Source organism: Bos indicus x Bos taurus, chromosome 11 (assembly GCF_003369695.1).
Source record: "Bos indicus x Bos taurus breed Angus x Brahman F1 hybrid chromosome 11, Bos_hybrid_MaternalHap_v2.0, whole genome shotgun sequence".
In the NCBI taxonomy this organism is placed as follows: domain Eukaryota; kingdom Metazoa; phylum Chordata; class Mammalia; order Artiodactyla; family Bovidae; genus Bos; species Bos indicus x Bos taurus.
Window position 1 is genome coordinate 96,838,882 of NC_040086.1, and position 25,946 is coordinate 96,864,827.

The 25,946-nt window shown below is 46.7% G+C and overlaps 1 protein-coding gene across 13 annotated transcripts in view; it reads left to right on the forward strand.

Moving 5' to 3' along the window:
* RALGPS1 (Ral GEF with PH domain and SH3 binding motif 1) overlaps positions 1-25,946 on the forward strand; it is a 302,934-nt gene that overhangs the window by 25,134 nt on the left and 251,854 nt on the right. For all 13 annotated transcript variants that reach the window (XM_027556304.1, XM_027556297.1, XM_027556305.1 and 10 more), the window contains exons 3-5: positions 7,721-7,842; positions 11,496-11,603; positions 23,650-23,700. In XM_027556304.1, the coding sequence (XP_027412105.1) occupies positions 7,786-7,842; positions 11,496-11,603; positions 23,650-23,700 (216 nt within the window). In that variant the 5' untranslated portion in view covers positions 7,721-7,785. The remainder of the gene's footprint in view (positions 1-7,720; positions 7,843-11,495; positions 11,604-23,649; positions 23,701-25,946) is intronic.

Genomic DNA, 25,946 nt, shown 5'->3' on the forward strand with positions numbered 1-25,946 from the left:
GCCGGTCCTACTGTGGTTGTAGCTTGTCAGCCTCTTGGAGGTGGGGCTATTGAACCTCAGGCTGTGTACACACACACACACACACACACACACACACACACACACACACGTGTCTATCCGTGTGTGGCTACGTACACAAGTGCTGCCCCATACTGTGTGAACATGTTAACTCTGGGGGACAGGAACTAGGGGTGGGTCATGGGGACTTTTCTTGTTTATTTTACCCCTTTTTATCCAGTTTATGTAATTTTAGTGTGCACATGTATTACTTTTATGTAGAGAATTCTGGAAGCCCTTCTCCCTGCCAGGAGGGGGCATTCCTCGGCTGGACTTTCAGAGGACGGATGGCCCTGGTTGGTTTCTGCCACCCTGGTCTTGGCACACAGCGTGTGAGGGGTGGGAGTCCTCAGTCCGTGCTGTCGTCTTCCTTTGCGGGGGTGGCCCCACGTCAGCTCCGTATACGTAGGGGCTGCCCTTCCCTAGGGGGATGCCCTGCCTGGTCCTTTTCTCCAGGTTCGCTCAGTTTCACAAGTTCTCTCATTTCCGTCTGTCTGTGGACTCTCAGTCTGGAACCCAGCCCTCTTGCCCAGCATGGCCGCTTTCTCTCCCCGCCGGGGGTTCAGCCGTAGTGGCCCTGGGACACAGTGGTGTCTCCTCAGCCGTCTGGCTGGCCCAGCCCACTCTCTGCCCTCAGCAAGGAGAGGAGATGTGGGATGTTGAACATGTGGCGGTGGCTTGAAAGGGGTGGCGGCGGGTGCAGGTGGGACATGGGAACCTGGCCCAGAGGGACGGCCTCTTGAGCCTCACGTGCTCATGTAGCCAGGGCCTCACTTTGAAAGCCGCCGGACAAAGCTGCTGGCCAGGAGGAGGCTGGGCCAGCTTGGAGAGGGCCGGAGCAAGGGAGCCATAGTGCTGCCAGCCCTCACGGGGCACCTCTCCTGGGCTCCTGGCAGGTGGTCCAGCTCTAGGATGATGGTGACCCCAGGGGAGACCTCTTGGTAACACAGAACGGACGTGCCGAGGCGTCCGGAGAGAGGAGAGAAGGAGAGCACACACACTCGTTGCTCCTGACATGGCATGAACTGTCGGCTTGTGGGCACAACCCTCTTTGCTTCCGTCCTCTGCATCTTCGGTTCAGACACAGAAGATGGAGTGGCTGTGGCCAAGCCTGCAGAGGAGGGCAGGGCGGTCACGCGAGGAAGCGGGCTTGGACACGGGGCTCAGGGTCTGCCTCTGAGCTTGTCCGAAACAGTTGGAAGACAGCACTCTCTTGTTACCGAATGTTCCCGGATGTGTGTATTTTCTTTGAAACAGCCTCCACACGCTCAGGAAAAAGTGGTTTTTCTGCCTTCTCCCCAGTGGTCTGCAGCAGACTGTCTCCTGTTATTTCCTTGGTTTTCTGAACCTGAGACGTTGAAGCCTGGAAGGAAACCAACCTCCCATATGGGACTTGCCCTTCCCTCTTTGAGAGCCCACACACGCGAGACCGGAGTCTGTCACACAGAAACCAGAGACGCGGGCGGTTCTGTGGTTCTGATTCAGCTGCCACGTTCCTGCGAAGTTACATCATGAGAACCGCTTTTCCTGCCTGCAGTGCTTTGTTTCCAGGGAGCTTAGCTAGTGAGCGAGCGTGTGTGCATGCGTGTGTGAGTATGTGTGTGTGTGTAAGAGGTGAGGGAGGTACAGGGAGGGTGGGGAGATTGGGTTTGTCTGGCACAGGTCAGCCTGGCCAAACTTAGCAGGGTGGTGCCCTTCCCTTGGAGAAGGCAATGGCAACCCACTCCAGTACTCTTGCCTGGAAAATCCCATGGACGGAGGAGCCTGGTAGGCTGCAGTCCATGGGGTCGCTAGGAGTTGGACACGACTGAACAAGTTCACTTTCACTTTCATGCATTGAAGAAGGAAATGGCAACCCACTCCAGTGTTCTTGCCTTGAGAATCCCAGGGACGGGGGAGCCTGGTGGGCTGCCGTCTATGGGGTCGCACAGAGTCGGACACAACTTAGCAGCAGCAGCAGCAGCCCTTTCCTTGACGCCAGACTGCCTCCATGTCCAGCAGGGGGCGCAGGCAGGCAGCTGTGTGAGAATGTAGCTCCAAGTCACAGCATAGTTTCTCTCTCTGAAACTCCGTTTTCTCATCTATAAGATTTTTTTTTAATGCATTTAAATCCTTAGCCAAAGCTTGAAACAAAGTAAATGTCTAATAGATTGTCAGGATGACAGCAGTCAGACTGCAGTGAGCTCCTTGGGGGCTGGTCTGACTCCCCTGCACAGGGCTTGGGGAAAGGGTCACCAAGTTTACTGAAGGATCAAGGGAGTGACCAGGAGGCAAGATGCTGTTCCTGTGGCTGTAATCTTAGGTCCATCTGTTAAAGCTGACTCCATGGGGACCACTGCCTGGCTTATTACACCCGGGTTAGTCTAGGATGGGCAGGGGCTGGAGTCAGGTGAAGGTGGGGGAACCTGCCCCCTGTGCTCCTGGCACTCTGGCATCTCAGTGTTGTTTCACACCTCTGGGCTTCTGCACATGCTCAGAGTGCCCACGGCCCACCCGTGTCTGAAAACACGCCTGCTCATCCATTTAAGACCAGCGCAATTGCTCTTCTCAGTGGTGTCTTAAGCCCCCAAGGTGAACCTGTCTGTTACACCAGGTATCCTGAGAGTAGCTCCCTGCTGGTTTTCTCCCCCCACTACCCTGCAGGACCCTGGAGGGCAGGGGTGCGCCATCGTCGACTCTGGTCCCCAGAATTGGTCCTCTAGGTCTCAGTGGGGGGGTGTTGAGCCAACGAATGGATGGACTTCTGAGCACTAGGTGGCTCTTGGGCCACCATCTATCCGTTCATAAGGGCTCCAGAGGTAGAAGTCATTCGTCCTTGATTCCTCTCTTTTCCTCTCCCCTCACGTGCAGCCCATCAGCAGGTCTTACCTGTCTCACGTCCAGAACCCCTCCCAGATCCAGCTCTTTTCCCTGGGGCCAGCAGTCAGAGCAGTCCCATCTCTTACCCCAGCTGGGTTTCACTGCCCATATTTTTGGCTTCCCAGACAGGTTTTTTTTTTTTCCCCAGCCAGTTTTCTGCACAGTAGCCACTATGATCTTCCAAAACAGTGAGATCGGATCTTGTCAGTCGCCTGCTCAGAAATCATTCCCAGGCCTCCAGGTAAAACCCAAACCCCCCACCATGGCCTGCAGGGCCCAGCCTCTCCATTGCCTCCACTGACGACCCCCCAGCTGTGGCTGTCTTTCTCTGTCACAAACCTGCTGAGCTCCTGTGCATCTCACGGGCTTTGCACTCGCTGTGGCCTCTGTGAAGAACACTCTGACTGGTTTTTATGGCTGACTCCTTCCTAGGACTCCAGCTCAAATGCTGCATCTTCAGAGTCCTTCCTTGACCACCCTGGCAAATACCATCTTCCACCCTATTTTATTCCTTGAAGACCCTCAAGATCTGAGTTGCCTTCTAGGTCCACATGTGGTTTCTGACTTCTGCGCTGGGATTGAGTTCTCAGGGAGCAAGACCTGTTCACTTTGTGTTCCCTGCATCTGGAACAGGGTTCTTGACCAGCTTTCCTTGAATTTGGATGGGAAAAAATGACATTTTTATTTTCCCTGACTTTTAACTGAAGTTTAGCATCTCCCTCAGTTATTAACATAGATAATAAATCACAGTAATATTTATAGTACCTGGGACTTTGTCACCAATAAAATCATAGCTACTTCCATGAAGTGAAGTGAAGTGAAGTGAAGTCGCCCAGTCATGTCTGACTCTTTGCGACCCCGTGGACTGTAGCCTAACAGGCTTCTCCATCATGGGATTCTCCAGGCAAGAATACTGGAGTGGGTTACCATTTCCTTCTCCAGAGGATCTTCCTGAGCCAGGAATCGAACCCGGATCTCCCACATTGCAGGCAGACACTTTAACCTCTGAGCTACCAGGGAGCTACTTCCATACCACGTAGTTATTGTGGGCACGCACCTCAGAAGCTCAGGAAACTGGGCTTCCCTGATAGCTCAGTTGGTAAAGAATCCGCCTGCAATGCAGGAGACCCTGGTTCGATTCCTGGATTGGAAGATCCACTGGAGAAGGGATAGGCTACCCACACTAGTATTCTTGGGCTTCCCCTGTGGCTCAGCTGGTAAAGAATCTGCCTGAAATGCATCCAGGTTTGATCCCTGGGTTGGGAAGATCCCCTGGAGAAGGGAAAGGCTACCCACTCCAGTATTCTGGCCTGGAGAATTCCGTGGACATATAGTCCATGGGGTCACAAAGAGTCAGACATGACTGAGCGACTTTCACTTCACTTTCACCTCAGAATATTTATGCTTGTGACTACTTTGAAATTAGGGTTGTTATTAGATCCACAATAGATCTTGCTATTTAATACAATGAGATATATATATATATATAAAACCTTACCTGAAGAAATATATATATTCCTACATTATAAATTGCTTTGAAAATAATAACTGAATTTTAATATAACTTGCTTCATGCATAGTCATGTGTATACTTGGTTTCCTGTGTAATTTTATTTTATTCATTTAAGAATGTCTCTGTGAGAAGGGGCCCATAGCCTTCACCAGATGGCCAAAGGGGTCCAAGGTACAAAAAATAGTAGGAACTCCTGGCTAGAACAAGGTGCACACGGAGTAGGAGCTCAGTGAATGGATAGATGGACGGGTAAATGGATGGTGCCATCTTCCCTGGTGAGGATGAGCCCCTGTGTGTTTTCAGGGCTGGGTGTCAGTGGCTTGGCATGAAATTGGCCTAACCCTAACTTTGAAGCCAACAAAGGTCCGTCTAGTCAAAGCTATGGTTTTTCCAGTAGTCATGTATGGATGTGAGAGTTGGACTATAAAGAAAGCTGAGCACTGAAGAATTGATGCTTTTGAACTGTGGTGTTGGAGAAGACACTTGAGAGTCCCTTGGACTGCAAGGAGATCCAACCAGTCCATTCTAAAGGAGATCAGTCCTGAGTGTTCATTGGAAGGACTGATGCTGAAGCTGAAGTGCCAATACTTTGGCCACCTGATGTGAAGAACTGACTCATTTAAAAAGACCCTGATGCTGGGAAAGATTGAAGGCTAGAGAAGAAGGGGACGGCAGAGGATGAGATGGTTTGATGGCATCACTGACTCAATGGACATGAGTTTGAGTAAACTCCAGGAGTTGGTGATGGACAGGGAAGCCTGGCGTGCTGCAGTCCATGGGGTCGCAGAGTTGACACGACTGAGTGACTGAACTGAACTGAACTTTGAGGAAAAACTTACCTGATCAGTCTTTTCTTTCTTTCTTCTTTCTTTTTTAGTATGAAAATTATCAAGCGTTCAGGAAAATTGAGAGACTGATACAAAGAACTGTTGGTGAATGGCAGTTGTTAACATTAACATGTATTTTACAGATACATTTGAAAGTATGTTGCAAATTCACTTGCCTCTAAATTGTCAGGTGCATCACTTAAGGATAAAGCCCTTCTGCTCCTTACCCTCCATATTGTTATCACTCCAAAGAAAGTGAGTAGCAGTTCAGGGTCATCTAATATCCATATTCAGCTTTCCCTAGTTGAGCCTCAGGTGTCATTTATAGCTCAGCTTAGTTCTTTTGAGTGTTCTGGGATAAAGGAGGGCAGGGAGGAGGCCCACTGGCTGTGGTTGAGGAGATGGTGGAAGAAGAAGATGGAGTGGTTTGGGGACGTATGGGGACAGAGCCCGGGTTGCATTGACCTCCTCTTTTGATTGTTGACTTGTTTCCTGGTGGCACAGGGCTCTGTGATGGGCTGAGGGCTCCGGGATGATAACAGGCAGTCCAGATTGGGCTGGTACTTTCTTCTTTCTGATCTACCCCCAGCCCATCTTTCCCAGAGACTTCTGGGTTTGACCGTGCTCCCCAGAATGGGTTTTCTCATGGGCAGCACAGATTCAGCATGTCCTAAATCAGATTCATCATCTTTTCTCACAAACCTGCCACACCGCCTCTGTTCCTTTTCTCGATGAGGCGCACAGCATCCTCTGGTACCTCGAGCCAGAAGTCTTGCATCCTCAGCTGGTTCTCTCCTCCCCCCATCAGTGTCTGTTGTGTTTCTGTCCTTACTGCCTCTCAGCCTGTGTGCTTGTCTTTGACATCACTGCTGCCACTTTAGCGCAGAGGCCCCTTGTCGCCTGCCTGATAATTGCAGTTGGCTTCCAGGCGGCCCCTTTGCCTTCTCCTTTCCTGCCCCCATTATGTCCTGGGCTCTCTCCTGCTAAAAAGCTGGTGGTGGCTGCAGTGCTCTGACATTTGGTGATGTGATAAATGCCCTACTAGGGATGCGCTCATTGGCAGGTGAACAGTGGTTCTGGTTTGAGTGGCTCAGGTGTGATAACCAGGGGAAATGATGCTGGACATTTGAGCTGGGTCCTGAATGATGATGGTTTGGTGGGATATCAGGGCACAGATTATTTAATCTCTCTGGGTTTCAGATTTCCCACATGGAATATGGGAGTAGTAGCAAGACCCACCCGAGGATGTCGTGAGGGTTAGAGGAGTTACTGGAGGTAAAGCGCATGGCCCGTGGTGAGACTTCTGCAAGTCTTAGCCAGTACTCATGTTGTTATTGATGAAACACTCTGGTACATAGGGAACATGGTAGATTCAGTTTGTCTTCGTCACCTGTCTTCTTGTATAAACATTTTATTTTAATAACAGTCTTTATCACTTCAGTTTACATCATTCCATTACAAAAATGTTTAATTGAAGAGAGGCTGTTTCTTCAAAAGTCTGAATAAGTAGAACATTATCAATTAAATGTACAGCGATACAGCCTTTAGGACTACATAATTCTTCCATTTTACAATAATGCTTCCCCTTTAAAAATTTGTCATAGTTTGTCACAGATTTAAAGTACGAGGCACCTAATGCTGAGAAAGGATAATACAGTGTATGTAATGTAAGTGAACCAGATTTTTTCTCAAATATTGATTCTTTCTAAAGCCCTCCCAAATTTATGTGAACATATTTGTTTCATAAATTAAACATTTTTTGTGTTGTTAATTATTAATATTCTAAAAAACTTAAAAATATATTCCCTAGCTGTTATAAGCAGCTTATTTTAGCATTTCACCTGTAAGAAACACTGATCTGTATACTTAAAATGATTTCTTGAAAACATTTTCATGATATAGTCCAACATTTAATAATAAGTGTGAAAATAAAGTCTCCAGTATATTAAGATTTTATCCCTTGATTAGTTCAAGTTATTTCATCAGTTGAATTCCTTGAGATGTGTAAGGCGGGTTGGTCCTTTAGAGGACAGTAGACTGAAACAGAGGTCACAAACTGGCACCTAGCAGGGCCAGGCAGGCTCCCAAGTGGCCACCCAGGCCAAGTGCAGTCTGGAACGCCCCTAGGAAGCCCTTCAGTACGAGGAGCAGCGCTGCTCAGTCCAGCTGATGGCCATCACGCAGGAAAGTGGACCCAGTGCCACCAGGAAAGTCAGAAACCCAGAATTCTATGTGAAACCTTTCCATTTTAAGTGTTGGTGATTAATTTCAAAAAAATTCCTAAAACCTGCACAAGCCTAACAGACCACATTTGTGGGCCATATTTAGCCTGAAGACCACAGCTTGTAACCTTTCTTTGAGGGTATCCTCTGGGGTCACGTGCTCGAGTCCAGCACAGCTCTCTCCCAGGGTGGGATTAGGTTGGATTTGAAGGCTGGTTTTTATGCGTGCCTTTGCCTTGCAGGACTTCTCCAGACAGGTTATGTCACCGACAGAGGCTGCCCTGAAGCTCTCTGTGGCCTGGAGACTATGTACAAGAGGAATGGTCTGATGGCTAGCGTGTTGGTCACCTCCGCCACTCCACAGGTACGGCGCTGGGAGGACGGGGCTGGCGGGGAGGGAGCTGTGGGGAGGGGCCCTTGCATCTGACCCAGGCCCCCTGAGTCAAGGCCTGGGGGCTGCAGGGCTCTGTGAATGCCACCATTCTTAGCCTTCCCGAGGCCTCGGCCACGCCAGACGTGAGATTTGGGAGGCAGTCAGCCTTGAGGATCAGGGTGTTTTCTGAAGTCGTTCTCTTCAAAGAAAAGCAAATACCTGCCCCGTCCAGTTGTAGCAAGTGCCACATTCCATTTTGGTGGCAAGAAGGGATCAGACCTTCCCCAGGCCAAGCTGCGGCTGATTATAAGTAAGTCGCACATTCCAGGATGAAGTCAGACAGAAGGGTTTCCAGCTGGCCTTGCGCTCATGTTTACCTTGCTTAGGAGGAAACGGCTGTAAGGGCTGGTGGTCGAGAGTGGCTTGGGCTCCGGCCCCTGCCCTAGAGGTTTGGGAGTTTGGTTTTCAAGTTCCATAATGGACCGGAGGCGGGCAGAGGGCGGGGTGTCATCTGAGGCTCGGGGAGTCCATCGTGTCAGATGTGTATCGCCAGGCTCCTGTGACAAATGGGCAAGAGGGGAGCTCTGAGTTCTGCTCTCATTAGGCCCTCCCAGTCGAGTTGGGCTTTTGAAATGAGCCTGTGCAATCAGCTAGAAGTCACAGGGGTTAATCCATTGCTTATCACCCTTTTAAAAAAATTCCTTAGTTTGATCTGTGGTTCTGAAAGCAGACTTAAGGGTACCTGTTAAAATTCCCAGATGGCGCCAATATAGGTTTAAATAAAGTTACTGCATCATCATCACCACCACCACCACCACCACCACTGAATGTATCTGGGGCAGCTTGTGATTAATAAGGCCCCTTGTATGAGTGTGTGTGTTTGGGGCAAGTGCAATGGGGTGTTACAGGAAAGTTATAAAACCTGAAATTCCAGGAATGGACTCTGTTTGGTAACTGGAGGAATCAGACTTCCATTTCCATTTACAGTTTACATTCCATCTAGAGTAAAACTTCTTTCTTTTCTAGTCTCTGTTTATACATATGAATCGGAGAAGGCAATGGCACCCCACTGCAGTACTCTTGCCTGGAAAATCCCATGGATGGAGGAGCCTGGTAGGCTGCAGTCCATGGGGTCGCTAAGAGTTGGACATGACTGAGCGACTTCCCTTTCAATTTTCACTTTCATGTGTTGGAGAAGGAAATGGCAGCCTACTCCAGTGTTCTTGCCTGGAGAATCCCAGGGACGGGGGAGCCTGGTGGGCTTCCGTCTACGGGGTCGCACAGAGTCAGACACGACTGACGCGACTTAGCAGCAGCAGCAGCATACATATGCATCCATACACATATAAGTGTAACCACACACATACATGCTGTATATGTGTACATATATATGTATCTATACGAATATGCATGTACAAGTGTATCCAGAGAGTGGTGAGTGCTCAATAATATGTGTCAAATGAACCTATGAACGAATACATATCTTATTGAAGTGCTCAATACATTTTGGTGACTGAGTGACATATTTATGCAGATACCCACCCATGATTTAGTGCTTACTATATACCGGGCAGCTGTATTACTATATTCCCTGGTGGGTCAGACGGTAAAGCGTCTGCCTGCAATGCGGGAGACCCGGGTTCGGTTCCTGGGTTGGGAAGATCCCCTGGAGAAGGAAATGGCAATCCACTCCAGCACCCTTGCCTGGAAAATCCCATGGACCGAGGAGCCTGATAGGCTATAGTCCATGGGGTCGCAAAGAGCTGGACACGACTGAGGGACTTCACTTTCACTTTCATATACCGGGCACTTTTTTGGTGCATTCCACAGGCATGATCTCATTTAATCCTCACAATAACCCCAGCAGGCACAGGCTGTTGTTTGACCCCCAGTTAATAGGTGAGGAAACTGAGGCAAGGAGTGGTGGATGAACTGACTTCAGATCACACAGCTGGCAGAGATTGACAGCCAGGCTTCTGTGACTTTGGAGCCACTGGTCCCAACCACGATGACACGACACTCCCTGGAAGAAAGTCAGCTGCGTCAGCTGCTCCAGGCTGCTCCGTGGGAGGGGATCGTGGGCGTGCAAAGAGGTTTATCGGTAGCCGCCAGCTCCGAGTTCGGAGTTCATGAGACTGAGCGATCGAATAGACGGCCAGTTCCAGAAGCACTCAGGATTAGTCTTGATTACTTTTCAGAAGTTCAGCACACATTCTTCTCAGGGGAGAATGTCCCATCGCAATGGCCGTCCCCTCACCCTCCACTCCCAGGTCCCTTGAAACAGTGTCACCCAGGGAGGGGATCCTGCCAGCTGCTTTGTAAGCTGCATTTTATAGAAGTGCCACAGCCGGGGAGTAGGTTCTAATGGTGCCCTTTTACCGATGGTCGCTGAGGCACAGCGAACTGAAGAAGTCAGACTGCAGCTTGCTTGGAGCTGGCATTCTAAGCAGGCCTGTCTGATTTCAGAGCTCAGAGCATCTTAAGATCATTTTAGAGATTTTGGTATAGTAGACTCATTTGTAAGCCTTTAAATGACACAGGACTATTGAAGTCTACAGGTTTAAGTTTCAGCTCCTCCTTGTAACCTCACATTTTCAGTTGTTGACTATTGGTTTCCCTCCCTGGCCTAAAAACCCTCTAGTTTCCAGTAAGATTGCAAAGTTTTTCCAGATATAGCCATTTTGGAAAGAGTGAAATAAAGGGGAATTAATAAAAGCATATTCTCTAAATCTCAGTCCAAGATGTTGAGGTTAATGGAAACCACAAAATCCCTCTTCACAGGTTGAAACGAATAAAAGTGTTTATGAACAGGGCACAATTTTGGGGTGGTAAGCTCGACTGGTTCCCCAAAGTAGAATTTGGTGAAATTAAATAAAATTGAAAGGAAGGTATGTTCAAGGTTCTGGGATCCCCGCAGTGTTGGGTTTCATGAAACTGGCCACATCTGGGGAGTTTAACTTGCTCTTTAACGGAAGACCTTTCCTTTACATGCCGGCCTCTCGGTGTTCTTCTTAACAAGGGGCTCTACTAAGTATAACTTTCACGCCATCTCCAAAGCCAGCGTTACCTCTCACCTCATCAGCTAACAGGCTTTGAATTCCAAGTGGCCCCTACGTGAAACAAGCCTTGAGAGCCAATTTGACATTTTGTATAATAATTTCCTGCAATGAACTTCAAGTAGAAAAAATAAAGGTGAAACCAGGTGATGTTTAAAAACACGTAACAAAACAGGTGATCCCCTCAGGCCTCCTAAGGAGTGAAGGGTGGGCTGTATCTTTTCAGCCGTCACCCACAGGCAGCCGGAAGCAGTTGGGGTAGAGTGACTGGGGGAGACTCGCGACTGGGCTTGCCTCTGGCTCTTCACTTTCCTGGCTGAGGTATGCTGGGCAAGGGGCATGGCCTCTACTTCCTTATCTGTAGAATGGGACTAATAATAGTGCATCATCAGAGAGCTGTTATGAGAATTAAGTTAGATTATGCACATGAAGGGCTTAACACAGTGCCTGGAATGGAGTACAGCACTGAACAGCAGAAGCGCTTATCATTGTTCCGTCCTGCCGCTCTCACTTCTGAGGTGTGGGCGTCAGTGATGGTGGAGTCAGCCAGACTGCTCAGGGGGCCCCATCTCTCCCTGTCCTCCGCAGGGCAGCAGCAGCTCAGACTCTCTGGAGGGCCAGAGCTGCGACTATGCCAGCAAGAGCTACGACGCCGTTGTCTTCGATGTCCTGAAAGTGACTCCCGAGGAGTTTGCCGTAAGTGTCAGAACAGATGTGGGAGGCTGGGCACCGCCACAGGAAGCTCGGGGGTGGGGGGTGGGATGGTGATGACTGCTCACAGTTGTTTGCTCAACTTGGAAACAACCCAAGTATTGCTGAATAAAGTGTTCTTTATGAATACTTCATGAATCCCATGGAGCATTAAAAAAGGATGCTATCTGGGTGGGCGGGGGGAGAAATTAAGGAAAATTCCATAGACAGAGGAGCCTGGAGGGCTGCAGTCCATGGGGCTGCAAAGAGTTGGACACAACTGAGCGCACACTGTATATAAAATAGATAATCAGAAAGGACACCCAGGGAACAATACTCAGTGTCTCAGATTAACCTATAATGGAAGAGAGTGTAAAAAAAGAATGTGTGTGTGTGTGTGTAAGTGTAACTGAATCACTTTGTTGCACACTTGAAACTAGCACAGCATTGTAAACTATATTTCAGTAAAAATTCTTGAAAATTTAAGTGCCTATAAATATTTTCAGAAGATGTATTTTAATACCTGATTTGGAAAAATTGTTTGAGGAGAAAAACCTTTGTTTTTCTATCTGTAGAAAAACCTACATATATACCTATCTATATACACCTATCTATCTATACCTATCTGTATACAGAATTAATTTGAATACTTGTTGCCTTGGTGTGAAGATCAAAATTAGAAAAAGAAATAAGGAAGAAATGTATGATGCATATTTTATACAATTATATAAAAGCAAAATAATAAATGGCTTTGAAAGAGTAAAAAAAAAAAAAAACAAGGTGAAATTTAACCACCTTGGAAGGCTTATACAATACATATGAATAGTAAGTGAAAGGAGCCAGTCAAACCCTGGCTAGCCAGTCACACCTTTCCTAAAGGAAATCAACCCTGAATATTCATTGGAAGGACTGATGCTGAAGCTGAAGCTCCTGTGCTTTGGCCACCTGATGCGAAGAGCTGACTCATTGGAAAAAATCCTGTTGCTGGGCAAGATTGAAGGCAGGAGGAGAAGGGGACGACAGAGGATGAGATGGTTGGAAGGCATCACCACCTCAATGGACATGAGTTTGAGCAAATTCTGGGAGATAGTGAAGGACAGGGAAGCCTGACGTGTTGCAGTCCATGGGGTCGCAAAGAGTCAGACACGACTGAGTGACTGAACAACAAAAGTTAAAAGCAGCAGGTTACCACACAAGTTATAGAGAATAGTGCTGTTTTTAAAAAAGCATGCACAACACATAAATATTTATATTTACATAAGAAAATATTTGATGTTTACATATTCACAAGTATCTGAATATCTATATAGCCAAATATTACTGACTGTGGTTTCTGGTTGTAAGAGTCTAGAAGATTGGAATTTAATTTCTTTTTATTGTGCTTTCTATATTTTCACAATGACTGTTCTCTACAATGATAGACAATATCATTTGAATGGATTTTGTAATTACACATGTTTCAGAATCGTTTTCCCACCAGCCAGTGTGTTGCTGCGGGTCTGGCCGTGGGGCTTTGTGTCAGAGGAGCAGACCAGGCTCCTCATAGAGCTGTGACCTGCTGTCTGCCTTTTGCACTGTGAGGGTTGTCGGAGGACGCTGGCTCTGGGGTGACCCGACTGCAAAGTGCTGACTCACGCTGCACGTCTCTGGGGAGCCACCGGTGTTGCTGACCATGGCCGCTTATTCCAGGGCCCCTTGCTCTGACAGGGTTGTGCCCTCTGGGGGCCTGTGGAGCCAAGTGTGCCACATCTCTTTGCTCTGCCATCACTTGCTCCTACGTTTACCTTGTTGCAACAAGGCAAGCCCCGCGCTGAGCCCCACACGTGGGTCGCCTCTCAGTGTGTCTGAGGGAGCCTTTTAGAACCTGTGTGAAACTCTCTAGAGGTCCGCTCGTACTAGGAGACCTGGCCTTCCTCTCAAGGCCCCCGGTGCCCCGGGGTCTGGCCGAGCCTCCTCTCGTGCCCCTCCTTGCTATCCAGCCGCACACTGGCTGCAGCTTTCTTCTCCAGGCTCACCCGACATCCCCCTGCCCCGGGGCCCGGTGCTGCTTCTTCCTTCTGTCCTAATGGCGCTTTCCCACACGTCTCACCATCTCTCTTAAGATGTCAGCCCTGGAACAGGCATTTTACCCGCTAAGGTAGCATCTCTACAGCTCTGCCCTGACCCTGCTCTGTTTCCTTCGTATCTCTCCAGACATTACATTCTGTAATAGTGTTTCACATGGCCCTTCTCCACTAGAATGCCAACTCCCAAAGAATAGGAACTTTATCTGACTTCTTCACTGCTCTCTCCCCATTGCCCAGAACGGTGCCCTACTCATAGTAGGTACTCAGTAAATACATGTTGATGAGATGAATTCAGTCCTTAGAACAACTCAATAAGGCAGATTATTAGCTCCTGACTTTCTAAGAAAGAAATAGAGGATCTAAGAGATTTTTTTTTTAAACCTGGATCATAGAACCAGATGTGGGCAGAGCCAGGTCTGAAACCTTCATCTTTTGGTTTCTCACCTGATGCTAGGTGATGATAACAAGGGCAGCTTCCACTTTGGAGCACTTGCTTTGTCTAGGTCTTGTACTAAATGTTTACATGCATTAATCTAACTTAGTTTTCACAACAGGCTTGCAAATTAGGTCTATTTATTATTCCCTGTATGTTGGTGAGCAGGTGAATACGTAGAGAGGAAAGTCGGCCCTTCACGTGAATAGTAAGCGGCACTGTCTGTCTGGGCTTTAAAACCAGGACTTCCGGCATCCTGTGTGTGTGCTCAGTAGCTCAGTTGTGTCCAACTCTTTGCAGCCCCATGGACTGTAGCCGACCAGGCTTCTCTGTCCATGGAATTTTCCAGACAAGACCACTAGAGTGGGTTACCATTTCCTCCTCCTGGGGATCTTCCTGACCGAGGGATCGAACCTGAGACTCTTGCATCTCCTGCATTGGCAGGCAGATTCTTTACCACTGGCACCACCTAGGAAGTGATTTCTTAGACCAGCCTTTGATTTCTTAGACCAACAGAAATATAGTCTGAGTCACATATGCAATTAAAAAATTTTTAATAGCCACATTAAAAAGGTGAAATTGTTTAAAAAATATTTTTTATTTAACTTAGTATGTCTAAAATGTCACTTCAATCTGTAAGCAACATGAAATTATTGAGGTACCTTGAGTTGTTTTTTCACATTAAATCTTCAAAGCTCAATGTGTCTTCTGAAGTTGGCGTGCTGGCGACACTTCAGATGCTCAGTAGCCACGTGTGGCCAGTGAGCACTGTATTGGGCGGTGCAGAGCTAGTCTGTCCTCTCAGGCATCAGGCTGTAGTGCCTCTGTCTCCTCTAGAAGACGTCATGGACCTTGCTGGCTGATGACGTAGCTTCTATAATCTATTTGCTTTTATTTGCTTGTTGTATTTTTGATTATTTTTTTTCCCTTGCTTCGTGAAAAGGACGAAGTAACAATGAGGTTTCAAAGTCCCTTTGCTTGGGAGTTCCCTTTGGCCTAGTGGTTAGGATTCTGGGCTGTCGCTGCTGTGGCCCATGTTCAGTCTCCCAGCTGGGGAACTGACATTAGGCAAGCCGTGCAGCACAGCCAAACAACAACAACAAAATCCCTTTGCAGTTACTCGCCACATGGAATAGCAGAGAAGGGGCTTCGCAGGTGGTGCTAGTGGTAAAGAATCCACCTGTCAGTGCAAGAGACTCAGGAGACTCGGGTTCGATCCCTGGGTTGAAAGCATCTCCTGGAGGAGGAAGTGGCAACCACTCCAGTATTCTTGCCTGGAAAATTCCGCAGACAAGAGGGGCCTGGTGGATGCATGGGGCCACAGGGCCGCAAAGAGTTGAACACAACTGAGCGACTGGGTGCAGGCTGCACCCAGAACAGCATTGTCCAGCAGGACCCCTCAGCAAGACTGCGGGCCCAGTTTTCTAGTCTCAGCCCTAGAGTGTTGCTCCACCTGCCCCAAGCTGGGAAGACTGAAGGGAAGGGCGGTGAGTGCTCTGAGAGCTCAGTGTTAAAAATTGGCTGCTCCTGCCAGAGCCAGTATGTCCTCAGCTTAGATGTGAAGCCAGGTCCCCTGGAGTCTTTGGTCTTTGGGGAAGCATTGGAGTTGCCAGGTGTTGGAACTGAACCAGACCACCTGGTATTTTAGTTTCCTGTCTAATAATACGAAAGAAAGAAAAAAGCCAGTCCCAAGAGTCCAGTAAAAAAAAATCACTTGAGTGATTCTGGGAAGATGGCAGTGGCAGCAGCATAGTTCTTTATTCTCCCTGAATCCCCACATAAAAACATCCATAACAGCTAGATAGCAAACCCTCAAACCCTTGAGCAGTATTTACAGTAAAACTGGGTGTTAAGTTATCCCTATCAAATCTCAAATACCAGTAGCTTGAGGATATGCCACTGGTGTCAACAAGCCCTGCAGAGCATCAGCTTCAGTCTAAAGAAAGCAGAAGTACGTACTGGGGCATTTGACAGACTAGGGGATAGAAGAACCCCAAAATTTCCAACGGGAATTCACCGGAAAGTTCAGCAGGTCAACGTGAGAATAGCAACTGAAATTGAGAGGAATTTTGACCACTCAGATAATGGACGGCTAGAAGAGATCTGTGAACCAACCCTTAAGAGCTCTTGAAACCAGTCAACCAGGGCTTACTTCCAGAACAAGGGTCTGTACCAAAAAGGAATTCAGCTTGGGAGTAGACCAAAGATGATCAGGATAGGGAAAGTTACAGTTAAGGAAAAGGGAGGTTTAAATGAATTTGTGTTTGTGTGTGTGTGGAATCTCAAAAAGCAGCTGCCTGTTGTTGAAGATGACATGAAAGTAAAAGAAAAGCTATATGAAGTTCGGAAAGCTACCAAAAATTACTGATGTCAAGTTTTTCAGTTATTACAAGAAAAACAAAGAGTAAGGAGAGAATCCTGTAGATAATGAAAGCTTGCCAGAGAGACATGCCACAAAACAGATGAAAACTGTAACTTTCTATTTCAAAATTAGCTAAGAGAAGAAGTTAAGATCACACTGTGAGTCATGAACAACATAAATCTGACATATATAAATTTCAGAAATGAGGTGGCAGAGTTAGGAAAACACTGGAAATAAAACTTATTTTGAAAATGAAAGTTGAGCACAAGAATAGATAAACATAACAGAAAATGCCTTAAGGGAGGAAAAAGTTTAAGATCAAAATAAATGAAGAGATAAGAAGACCTTGAAAAATAGCGATAAATATTAATGATAGGCAAAGAAGACCCAACATCGGATACATATACCAACATACCCAACATAATATAAATCCCTGAAAGAGGAGAATAAAATACAGGGAAACTGAACAGGTAATTAAACTATAAGAAGATGGTCACAAAATAAAAGATTCAAGCCTACGTACTGAAAGATTATACTATGAGGCAACCCGGAATGGTCAATACCAATAGTCTTGGTAGACTACTTGGGTGATAAAATTATAGAGGAACTTGAGGGAAGTCAAGATAGTGGTTACTTTTCACGGAGGGAGGGACTTGTGATTGGGACAGGGCACATGGAGGAACTCTGGGGTGACTCCTCTTTTTTTTCTTAATCATGGAGAACTATATGTAACACAAACATGACCATCTCAACCATCTTAAGTGTACGGTTCATTTGTGTTAAGTACATCCACAGTACCATGCAGCCCATCTTCAGAGCTGTTTTCATCTTGACGGCCCCAAACTCTGTACCCCTTAAACAACTCTTCATCCCCGCAACCTCCACCACTTACTTTCTGTGTCTGTGAATGTGACTACTGCAGGGTTCTCACGTAGATGGAACCATACAGTGTCTTTTTGTAGCTTATTTCGCTTAGCATAATGTCTTTGAGGTTCACCTATATAGTCGCATGTGTCAGAATTTCCTTTCTCTTTTAGGTCAAATAATATTCTGTTGTGCGTGTATAACACACGTTTGGGCCCATGTATCCATCTATTGGAGTGGCTGTTTCTTAATGTGGGTGGCGGTTTTAAAGTGTTCGCCTCGCAGTAAGTCATCAAACCATGCATTTGTTTAGCGTGGTTTTCTGTTAATGTGTCATTTTACAGTAAAAAGGGTTAAACTCCTTTCGGAGGTTGTAGTTGTTCTAGTGGGGGTGCTCTGTAGCTAGATCTCAGGCTTTCTCCCCAGTGGCTGAAAGCTGAACAAAAAGCAGTGCTGGAACTTGTCTTTATTATCAATAGATCGTATGTATAAATTTAATCCTCTGTTCTTAAGGCTGCATAGTATCCCAGAGTCTGGATGTACCATAATTTTTTCCAAAAAGTTCCTTTTTTGATGGTCTTTGAGATTACTTGCATATTTTTACTACTACAAATAATGGTTCAGTAAACATCTATATTCATCTCTGTATCTAAATGTAGATCTTTCTCCATATGTCTTCTTATAAACCAGTGCTTTTCTTTCTGTAGGTGTTGGGATTGCTGAGTCGACAGTATGCGCATTTCACCTTATAGGAGATAATATCTAAACATAATGCTTGATCCTGGATGAAGAAAAAATTGCTATAAAAAACAGGATTGGGATAATTTGAAAATTCTGAATGTGACTGTATATTAGATAATACTGATGTAACAACAATAAATTTCTTGAGTGTAATAATCTTATCATTATGTAAGAGGGTCATCTTGTTCTTGGGAAATCAACTGCTGAAGGATTAAAAGGTGAAGAGTCATAATAGCTGCATTTTACTCTCAAATGGTTCAGAAAAAAAAATTATATACTTATATAATTATTTACGTAAAAATAAAGTAAATGAGGCCAAATGTTAATAAATATCAGTAGTGAAGCGAGGTGAAAGGTTATAGAGTTTATCATGTTATTCTTGTAGATTTTTTCTAAGTTTGACATTAAAAATGAAATTAAATGTTAATGTTTTTAATAGGTTACTATCAGATTACTTTGCAAAAAGAACAGAGCAACTCATAGCCCCATTAGTTGTGATGGCTGTTGGACCACGAATGGTGTCTTCCTCTTTAATTTGCATTTCCTTGACACAAGATTCTAAAATTGTCAGACACAGCAGTTCTAGGAGGAGAGGCAGGAATCCATCTTTGCAGCCGATTGCTTTTTGTTCCCTGAAGCCATCCTAAGGCTCATTCGGAGTGATCTCAATGCAAATTTATAGATATTTTTTATTATAAGACAGCCCACTGTTTCTGCCAACAACGTTTTTGTTTATTTGGACCCAGTGTGGGTGGAGCAGGGAGCCTTCCTTGTACTAAGCTTGTGGCTGGGAAGAGGGGATTTAGTCAGCCACCATTAGAGGGAAAACATACGTTCAGCATATGTAGAAACCAGTTTGTTTTCTTTTTGGCTGATTTGCTGTCACTTATCCACAGAAAACCACCTTGCTCTCTTGCTTTAGGGCCGTATTGTGATGGACTCTGCTAGGTCTCTTCGTCCTAAAGGCCGCATCTCCAGAGAATTGTCCTGTAATATGTGGAGATTGGCCGTTTCTTTAAAAAGCCTGGATTTCTAGGGGGCCCTGGACTAGGAGGAAGGAGATGGGGGAAGGGGTTAGGGTGAAGGAAGTTGTTGCCAGGCTACCAGTTTAACTGGACATCCTGTTGCTGTTGCTCAGTCTGTCAGTCATGTCTGACTCTTTACGACCCCACGAACTGCAGCACGCCAGGCTCCTGTCCTTCACCGTCTCCTGGAGCTTGCTCACGTTTGTGTCGGTGATGCTATCTAACCTTCTCATCCTTTGCTGCCCTCCTTCTCCTTTTGCCCTCAGTGTTTCCCAGCATCAGGGTCTTTTCCAGTGAGCTGGCTCTTCACATTAGGTGGCCAGAGTGTTGGAGCTCCTGTACTCTGGACATCCTGTTCAGTTCAGTCACTCAGTCATGTCCGACTCTTTGCGACCCCATGGACTGCAGCACACCAGGCCTCCCTGTCCATCACCAACTCCTGGACTTTACTCAAACTCATGTCCATTGAGTCGGTGATGCCATCCAACCATCTCATTCTCTGTGATCCCCTTCTCCTCTCACCTTCAATCTTTCCCAGCATCAGGGTCTTTTCAAATGAGTCAGCTCTTCGCATCAGGTGCCCAAAGTATTGGAGTTTCAGCTTCAACATCCATCCTTCCAATGAACATTCAGGACTGATTTCCTTTAGGATGGACTGGTTGGGTCTCCTTGCAGTCCAAGGGACTCTCAAGGGTCTTCTCCAACACGACAGTTCAAAAGCATCAATTCTTCAGCACTGCATGAAGTGGACATCCTGTATGAAGGCTTTATTTTCAAAAACAAGGAGAGGCCATTAAGAGACTTGTCATGAGACCTGTGAGATGGTGATGTGTGTTCTCATCACAGGCACATGCTCCCATGACAGCAGGAACCAGAGGGCCTCATTGTCTCCTGTTCCTGTCGAGGCTGTGCCATACTCCTAGGAGCCTGGGGACTAGCTGTGAAAAGGGACAGGACCCTGATCTTGCCCTGCAAGTCCCCACTCCTACACACACCCTTCCCTTCGGTTAAACTACCTGCCTTGCAGTGCTCCGGCTTCAAAGGGAGGATTACTCAAAACCTTACTCAACCTTGCTACATGTGTTCGGCTTTGTAGTAAAATGACATGTAATTTATACCCCAATGATGTTACCTATCTATCGATGTATTCTTGCTCTGGACACTGCATCCTTTTGGGCCAGAACTGAGAATATAGAAATGGGAGAGCTTCTTCTGAATAGTTTCTGATGGTGTGTTTGGGACCAACCAGTCTATTTTCAGCCTGGTGACCTCTGTTCTGGTTTTTCTGGTTTATCTTGAATGAAATAAGCACATTTTTGACTGATGGTCTGAGCAGGGATAATAATATTTGAAACTTGAACCATCTGAAAAACTATGAAACGTAAAGTTACTGTTTTAATACATGATTTGGAAATTCATGTAGCAAACCCTAGAACTGATGGCAGGATCAAAAGGAAGTTTTCTCATTTTCACATTAGCAGACTTTTGGTTCTTTTCCTAAATGACACTGCAAACATCCTGCCAGTTCTTCCAGATTGGGAGTAAACTTGAATTGCGGGAGAGATTTCCAAGGCCCTCTGAGCTCTCAGCTCAAATCTTATGTTTTCACGAGGTCTTTCTGCTCCCCAGGATGGCAGAATTAATCCACGTGTGAGGAGCACTTGGCCAACAATCTCCTTGAGTCTGGCAGGAGAAATGCCAGTCTGTTTGCACCTGGGATGGAGCTCTGGGCCCTGTATCTCTGGTTCAGACACGCAGGCCCGCAGGCTTCACCAAGCAGTAGTCACTCACTCTGTGCTGATGTCCACGGCTGGCTTGCTCTCGGTGGATGGACCCAGAGGTGGAACTGCTCGGACTCTGCGTTGCCATCCATGTCACTACTGAGCTTCCAGTAGCGGCAGCATTTCACCTCAGTGCCCGTGACGAGCCCCAGCCCCTTGGGGGGACAAAGCCACCTGTTTATTTTCATGTCCTGCTCAGCCCCGGGGATGGTATGCTTTGGGATGCATCCCATGCTTCCCAGAAATCCACTGATCTTGGGTCACCTTTCAGTTGTGCCAAGAGGTGACCAGAATTCTACCTAAGCCCTGGATTGTGGTTACAGTTGACATACCACGTGTGTTGCTATTTTTCTCCAATGTATTCTTGACATCAGGGCTTCCCTGATAGTTCAGTTGGTAAAGAATCTGTCTGCAATGCAGGAGACCCTGGTTCAGTTCCTGGGTTGGGAAGATCCACCGGAGAAGGGAAGGCTATCCACTCCAAAATTCTTGGGCTTCCCTTGTGGCTCAGCTGGTAAAGAATCTGCCTGCAATGCGGGAGACCTGGGTTCAGTCCCTGGGTTGGGAAGATCCCCTGGAGAAGGGAACATCTACCCACTCCAGAATTCTGGCTTAGAGAATTCCATGGATTGTATAGTCCATGAGGTTGCAAAGAGTCAGACACAACTGAGCGACTTTCAAAAAAAAAGAAATTCTTGATATGAGGCTTTTTTCTCATGACAATATAACAGCCTCCTTTAAGTATTTTTTAGAGCAGCTTTGAAACATGGATGTTCAAACATGTTAATAGTCCATTATTTCCTATCTGGTGTTTTGGGCAGGAACCATATACCAGAACATGAACCCATCTATTTGACTCCCCTTTTGCCAAAAAATTATGATACATAAGCATATAAATATATAATCTTTGTGAATATGCAAGACAAGAGGTACAGAATGCCTGGCACCTGTGAACGCACACACACAGTCATATATGTACACACATATACGTATATAGAGAGAGTACCAATTAGGTGCCAGGCATTCTGCTCCTCTTGTCTTGAATTCTCACAGTGATCCTATAAGACAGGGATGGTTGTCACCATTTTCTAGATGTGTCAGCTGAAACCGGGAGAAGTTAAAAGTCATGTGTCAAAGAGAATGTTGCTGTTAAGTGATGGTGTCCAGACACACGCTGAGCCCTGTGAATTCCGGAGCCCACATCTGTTCACTGCACTGTGTCCTCCCAGATGCCCTGTGGACAGTGGACAGGTGTCTTCTCTCATTCATGGGCATCCGGAGCTCTCAGCTCTCCTTGCCCTGGCCTGTCACAGAAGCGTCTGTTGACTGTGTCCTGGCTTCCCATGTGGCATCTGGAGAGAGGTATAGGCCATGTGAAGGCAGCCCAGGCCATGCTTTGGCCTGCAAAACTGTCAGCAATGACACCTTCTCTTACCATCACCTGATGAGCTTATAGCGATAGGAACAGCCTTTTAACTAGATGTGTGTTTTCTGTATGGACAAAATTAGTGCTTCTTAGTGTGGAGAAGGAAATGGCAGCCCACTCCAGTGTTCTTGTCTGGAGAATCCCAGGGACGGGGGAGCCTGGTGGGCTGTTGTCTCTGGGGCCGCACAGAGTCGGACACGACTGAAGCGACTTAGCAGCAGCAGCAGCAGCAAGCTAGGTTTGATAAAAGACCAGTTTCTTTTCTTTCCAGTCAGTAGTCATGAAGGGACGTGAGAATTGGACCATAAAAAAGGCTGAGTACTGAAGAATTGATGCTTTTGAACTGTGGTGCTGGAGAAGACTCTTTTAAGAGTCCTTTGGACAACAAGGAGTCAGACTAGTCAATCCTAAAGGAAATCAAATCTGAATATTCAGTGGAAGAACTGATGCTGAAGCTGAAGCTCCAGTACTTTGGCCATCTTATGCAAAGAGCCAACTCATTGGAAAAGACCCTGAATCTGGGAAAGATTGAGGGCAGGAGGAGAAAGGGACGACAGAGGATGAGATAGTTGGATGGAATCACTGAATCGATGAACATAGGTTTGAGCAAACTCTGGGAGAGAGTGAAGGACAGGGAAGCCTAGTGTGCTGCAATCCATGGGGTCGCAGAACTGGACATGACTTAGCGACTAAGAGTGAACAACAGCAAAGGACTAATGCTTTAAAAATATATATAACAAAAATGTCATGGGGATCGCTATAAAAGTTTCCAAATGCTTGCTCTCAAATTCTGTAGTTCTCTCATTCTGGGCTGGTGGAATAAACAGTTTGTGATCCAACACTGGTCTGTGGGGGCGTCTCAAATGGGACTCCACCATATAATTTAGAGGTGGCTTAGGCTTCAAAAGAAATGTACACTTTCTATAAGCCACAATTTAAAAAAAAAATCACTTTAGAGTAATAGAGAGTGTCTCTGTTTAACATTCTAACTTATAATATTGTGTCTGCAACTTTTTTTAAGTTGTAGAAGTAACTTAGACTTGAAACAAAAGCTCAAATAGAATGAAAATACCCAAACTAAAAAATGTACCCTCCAAGCTACTATTATCAATCCCTAAATTGGGAGTCCATCTCACATTCAAGAAGGAAGGGTGTGGATCAAGATTTATAAAGAAGAAAGGGATGGGAGAGGTGTTTTCAAAGTCTACCCAATTTTTTACTTTATCTTGATTTTTATTTCAAGGGGGAAAGTGTGACTTCTCAGAATGTGTTATTATTCTGTAGAGTTTCAAAGTCACATGGCAGCTGTTTTTGGTTTCTAGTGTCTTCTAACCCCAGTTCTCTTTTGTTGCAGAGCCAGATCACGCTAATGGACATACCCGTGTTTAAAGCCATCCAGCCGGAGGTCTGTACTTGTCCTGTCCTCTGTACTAGCAGTGCTCGGGCGGGGAGGGAGGATTTTGTCCCATTAGAGGGACTAAGTTTCTTGGTTTCTCTCTTGAAGTCTCTATAAACGCATGTTATCGATTTAAGCCCCCATCAAAGAGAGCATCCAGGAATCCCATTCTCGAAGGGGCTCATCCTCTGAGCCTGCTGTTTGGATTTTTCCAGAGGATGGCACCGTGTCTGGCCCTCTCTGTCAGGGCTGGGGGCAGTCAGTGCCCACGGCTGGGGGCAGTCAGTGCCCACGGCTGGCCTCCATACCTGAGTCTAAGGCCTGGCCTTCTCCCGGGCAACCCCTGCTGGAGACACTCACTGTTCAAGATGGAGATGGGAGGGAACATTTCCTTAGGGAGCTTTCTTTCTGTTGATCCCAAATTCTGGTGGTTGCCTTGTTTCTGATTTTGAAGCCAGTTGCTGCAGCAAAAATGTATACGTATTTACGTTAAAAGCATACATATATTTTTAGAAACAGCATATTCAATAAAGAAAAAAAAAGTTGAATTTAGTCTTTCGAAAAATTCCTGGAAATGTCTAGCAGTTGATAACATGGCTTTACAGTTATTTTAGTCCCAGTTCTGGTTTTGTTATCAAGTGATAGAAATTCATTTCAAGTAGCTGAATAGGCAGAGGAAGAATTTACGAGCGTAAAGGGGGCACTTTCTGTACCTGTGGGCCTGGAGTTCCGGCAGCCTACAGAGCCGAGCAGGACGCAAGCTCTCTCCCTGCTTTCTGCCTCGCCTCTGCCTTCCCCTCTCCCCTCTCTCCTGCCCTGTTCTGTCTGCCCCTGTGATCCAACCTGGCCTCTCCAAAGGGCCCGCATTTGCGCAATGTCTGTGGAAGCCACCTTCCAGATCGGGCCCAGCCCGTCTCAGTCCAGCCCTGCTGAGTCCCGTGTCCAGAACTGGTTCAGTGACTCAGCTCAGGAGTGTGTGGCCAGGATGAGCGCGCACAGCTGAGCGGACCCAGCTTTGTGAGTGGGGTGCAGATTTCAGAGAAGAGGGGTGTGGGTCGGGGGACATGTCGAAACCACGGTATGAATTCCAGAACACTCTTTAATTATTGATTTGTTGATTTACCTATTTATTTTTGGCTGGGTCAGGTCTTTGTCGCGGCACGCGGGCCCTTTGCTGTGGTGCACAGGCTTCTCCTTAGTTGCGGTGTGCAGGCTCAGCAGTTGTGGCATTTGGGCTCAGTTGCCTCATGGCATGTGGGGATCTTAGTTCCCTGACTAGGTATCAAACCTGCATTCCTTGCATTGGAAGGTGAAGTCTTGTCCACTGGGCCACCAGGGAAGTCCTCAGAACACTCTTAACAGGATGCCCTTCTTCTGACAGTGTGGTGTTGTTAAGACTTTGAGAAAACAGCGTATTTTAATACAAAGCCAGACAAAGGATCCAGGCCTTCCTAGAGCTGGCGTCTAACCCACTATAAATCAAGGGGAAAGTAGTATTGCTAGCTGTGCCCAGCACTTGTGTGAGGACGTGGCAGTGATTTGTATTTGTGTGTGTGTGTTTTATTCATTAAGTTTGGGGGGGCAGAACTATGTTTGATTTTTTGAACTGGCTGACTTAAGTCTTTCTCTATTTTCTTCTAATGTGAGGATTACACATTCTTTCTAATTAAAACAAAAACCAACACCCACTCAGCGCACTACACCCTGGAGCCTGTTGGGGGAGTAGTTGCTCGACAGTTGCCTCAGCTGAATTATTATTAGCTCTCTGCTCACGTTCTCTGCTTTGGCTTGACCTGGAGCTGTGTAGACGTTCGGAGCTTTATTCTCTGCCCTGAACATCGAGGAGGGCCGCCCAGTCTGCGGTGAGCCCAGGGATGCAGGCATGGCTGCTCGGGCCGATTGTAGGAGGGGAGGAGTGGGGGGCTCTCAAGAGGCAGGGCCAGGAGTGGACCGAGACTTTCCCCAGCGCGTTGCAGTTCAGAAGGTGCCTCATCCAGGACAGATCTCGTGTCAAGCTGTGACAAGACATTAAGTTTTGCTTTCACGACGCGCTTGGAGCTGTGGTTCTCAAGCACAGCCGCGCATCAGAATCACCTGGGCAGCCTTGGAAACACTGGGTGCCCGGACTCCAGTTCAGAAGGTGCTTCATCCAGGGCATATCTCGTGTCAAGTTGTGACAAGACATTAAGTTTTGCTGTCAAGTTTTGCTTTCAAGATGCGCTTGGAGCTGTGGTTCTCAAGCACGGCTGTGCATC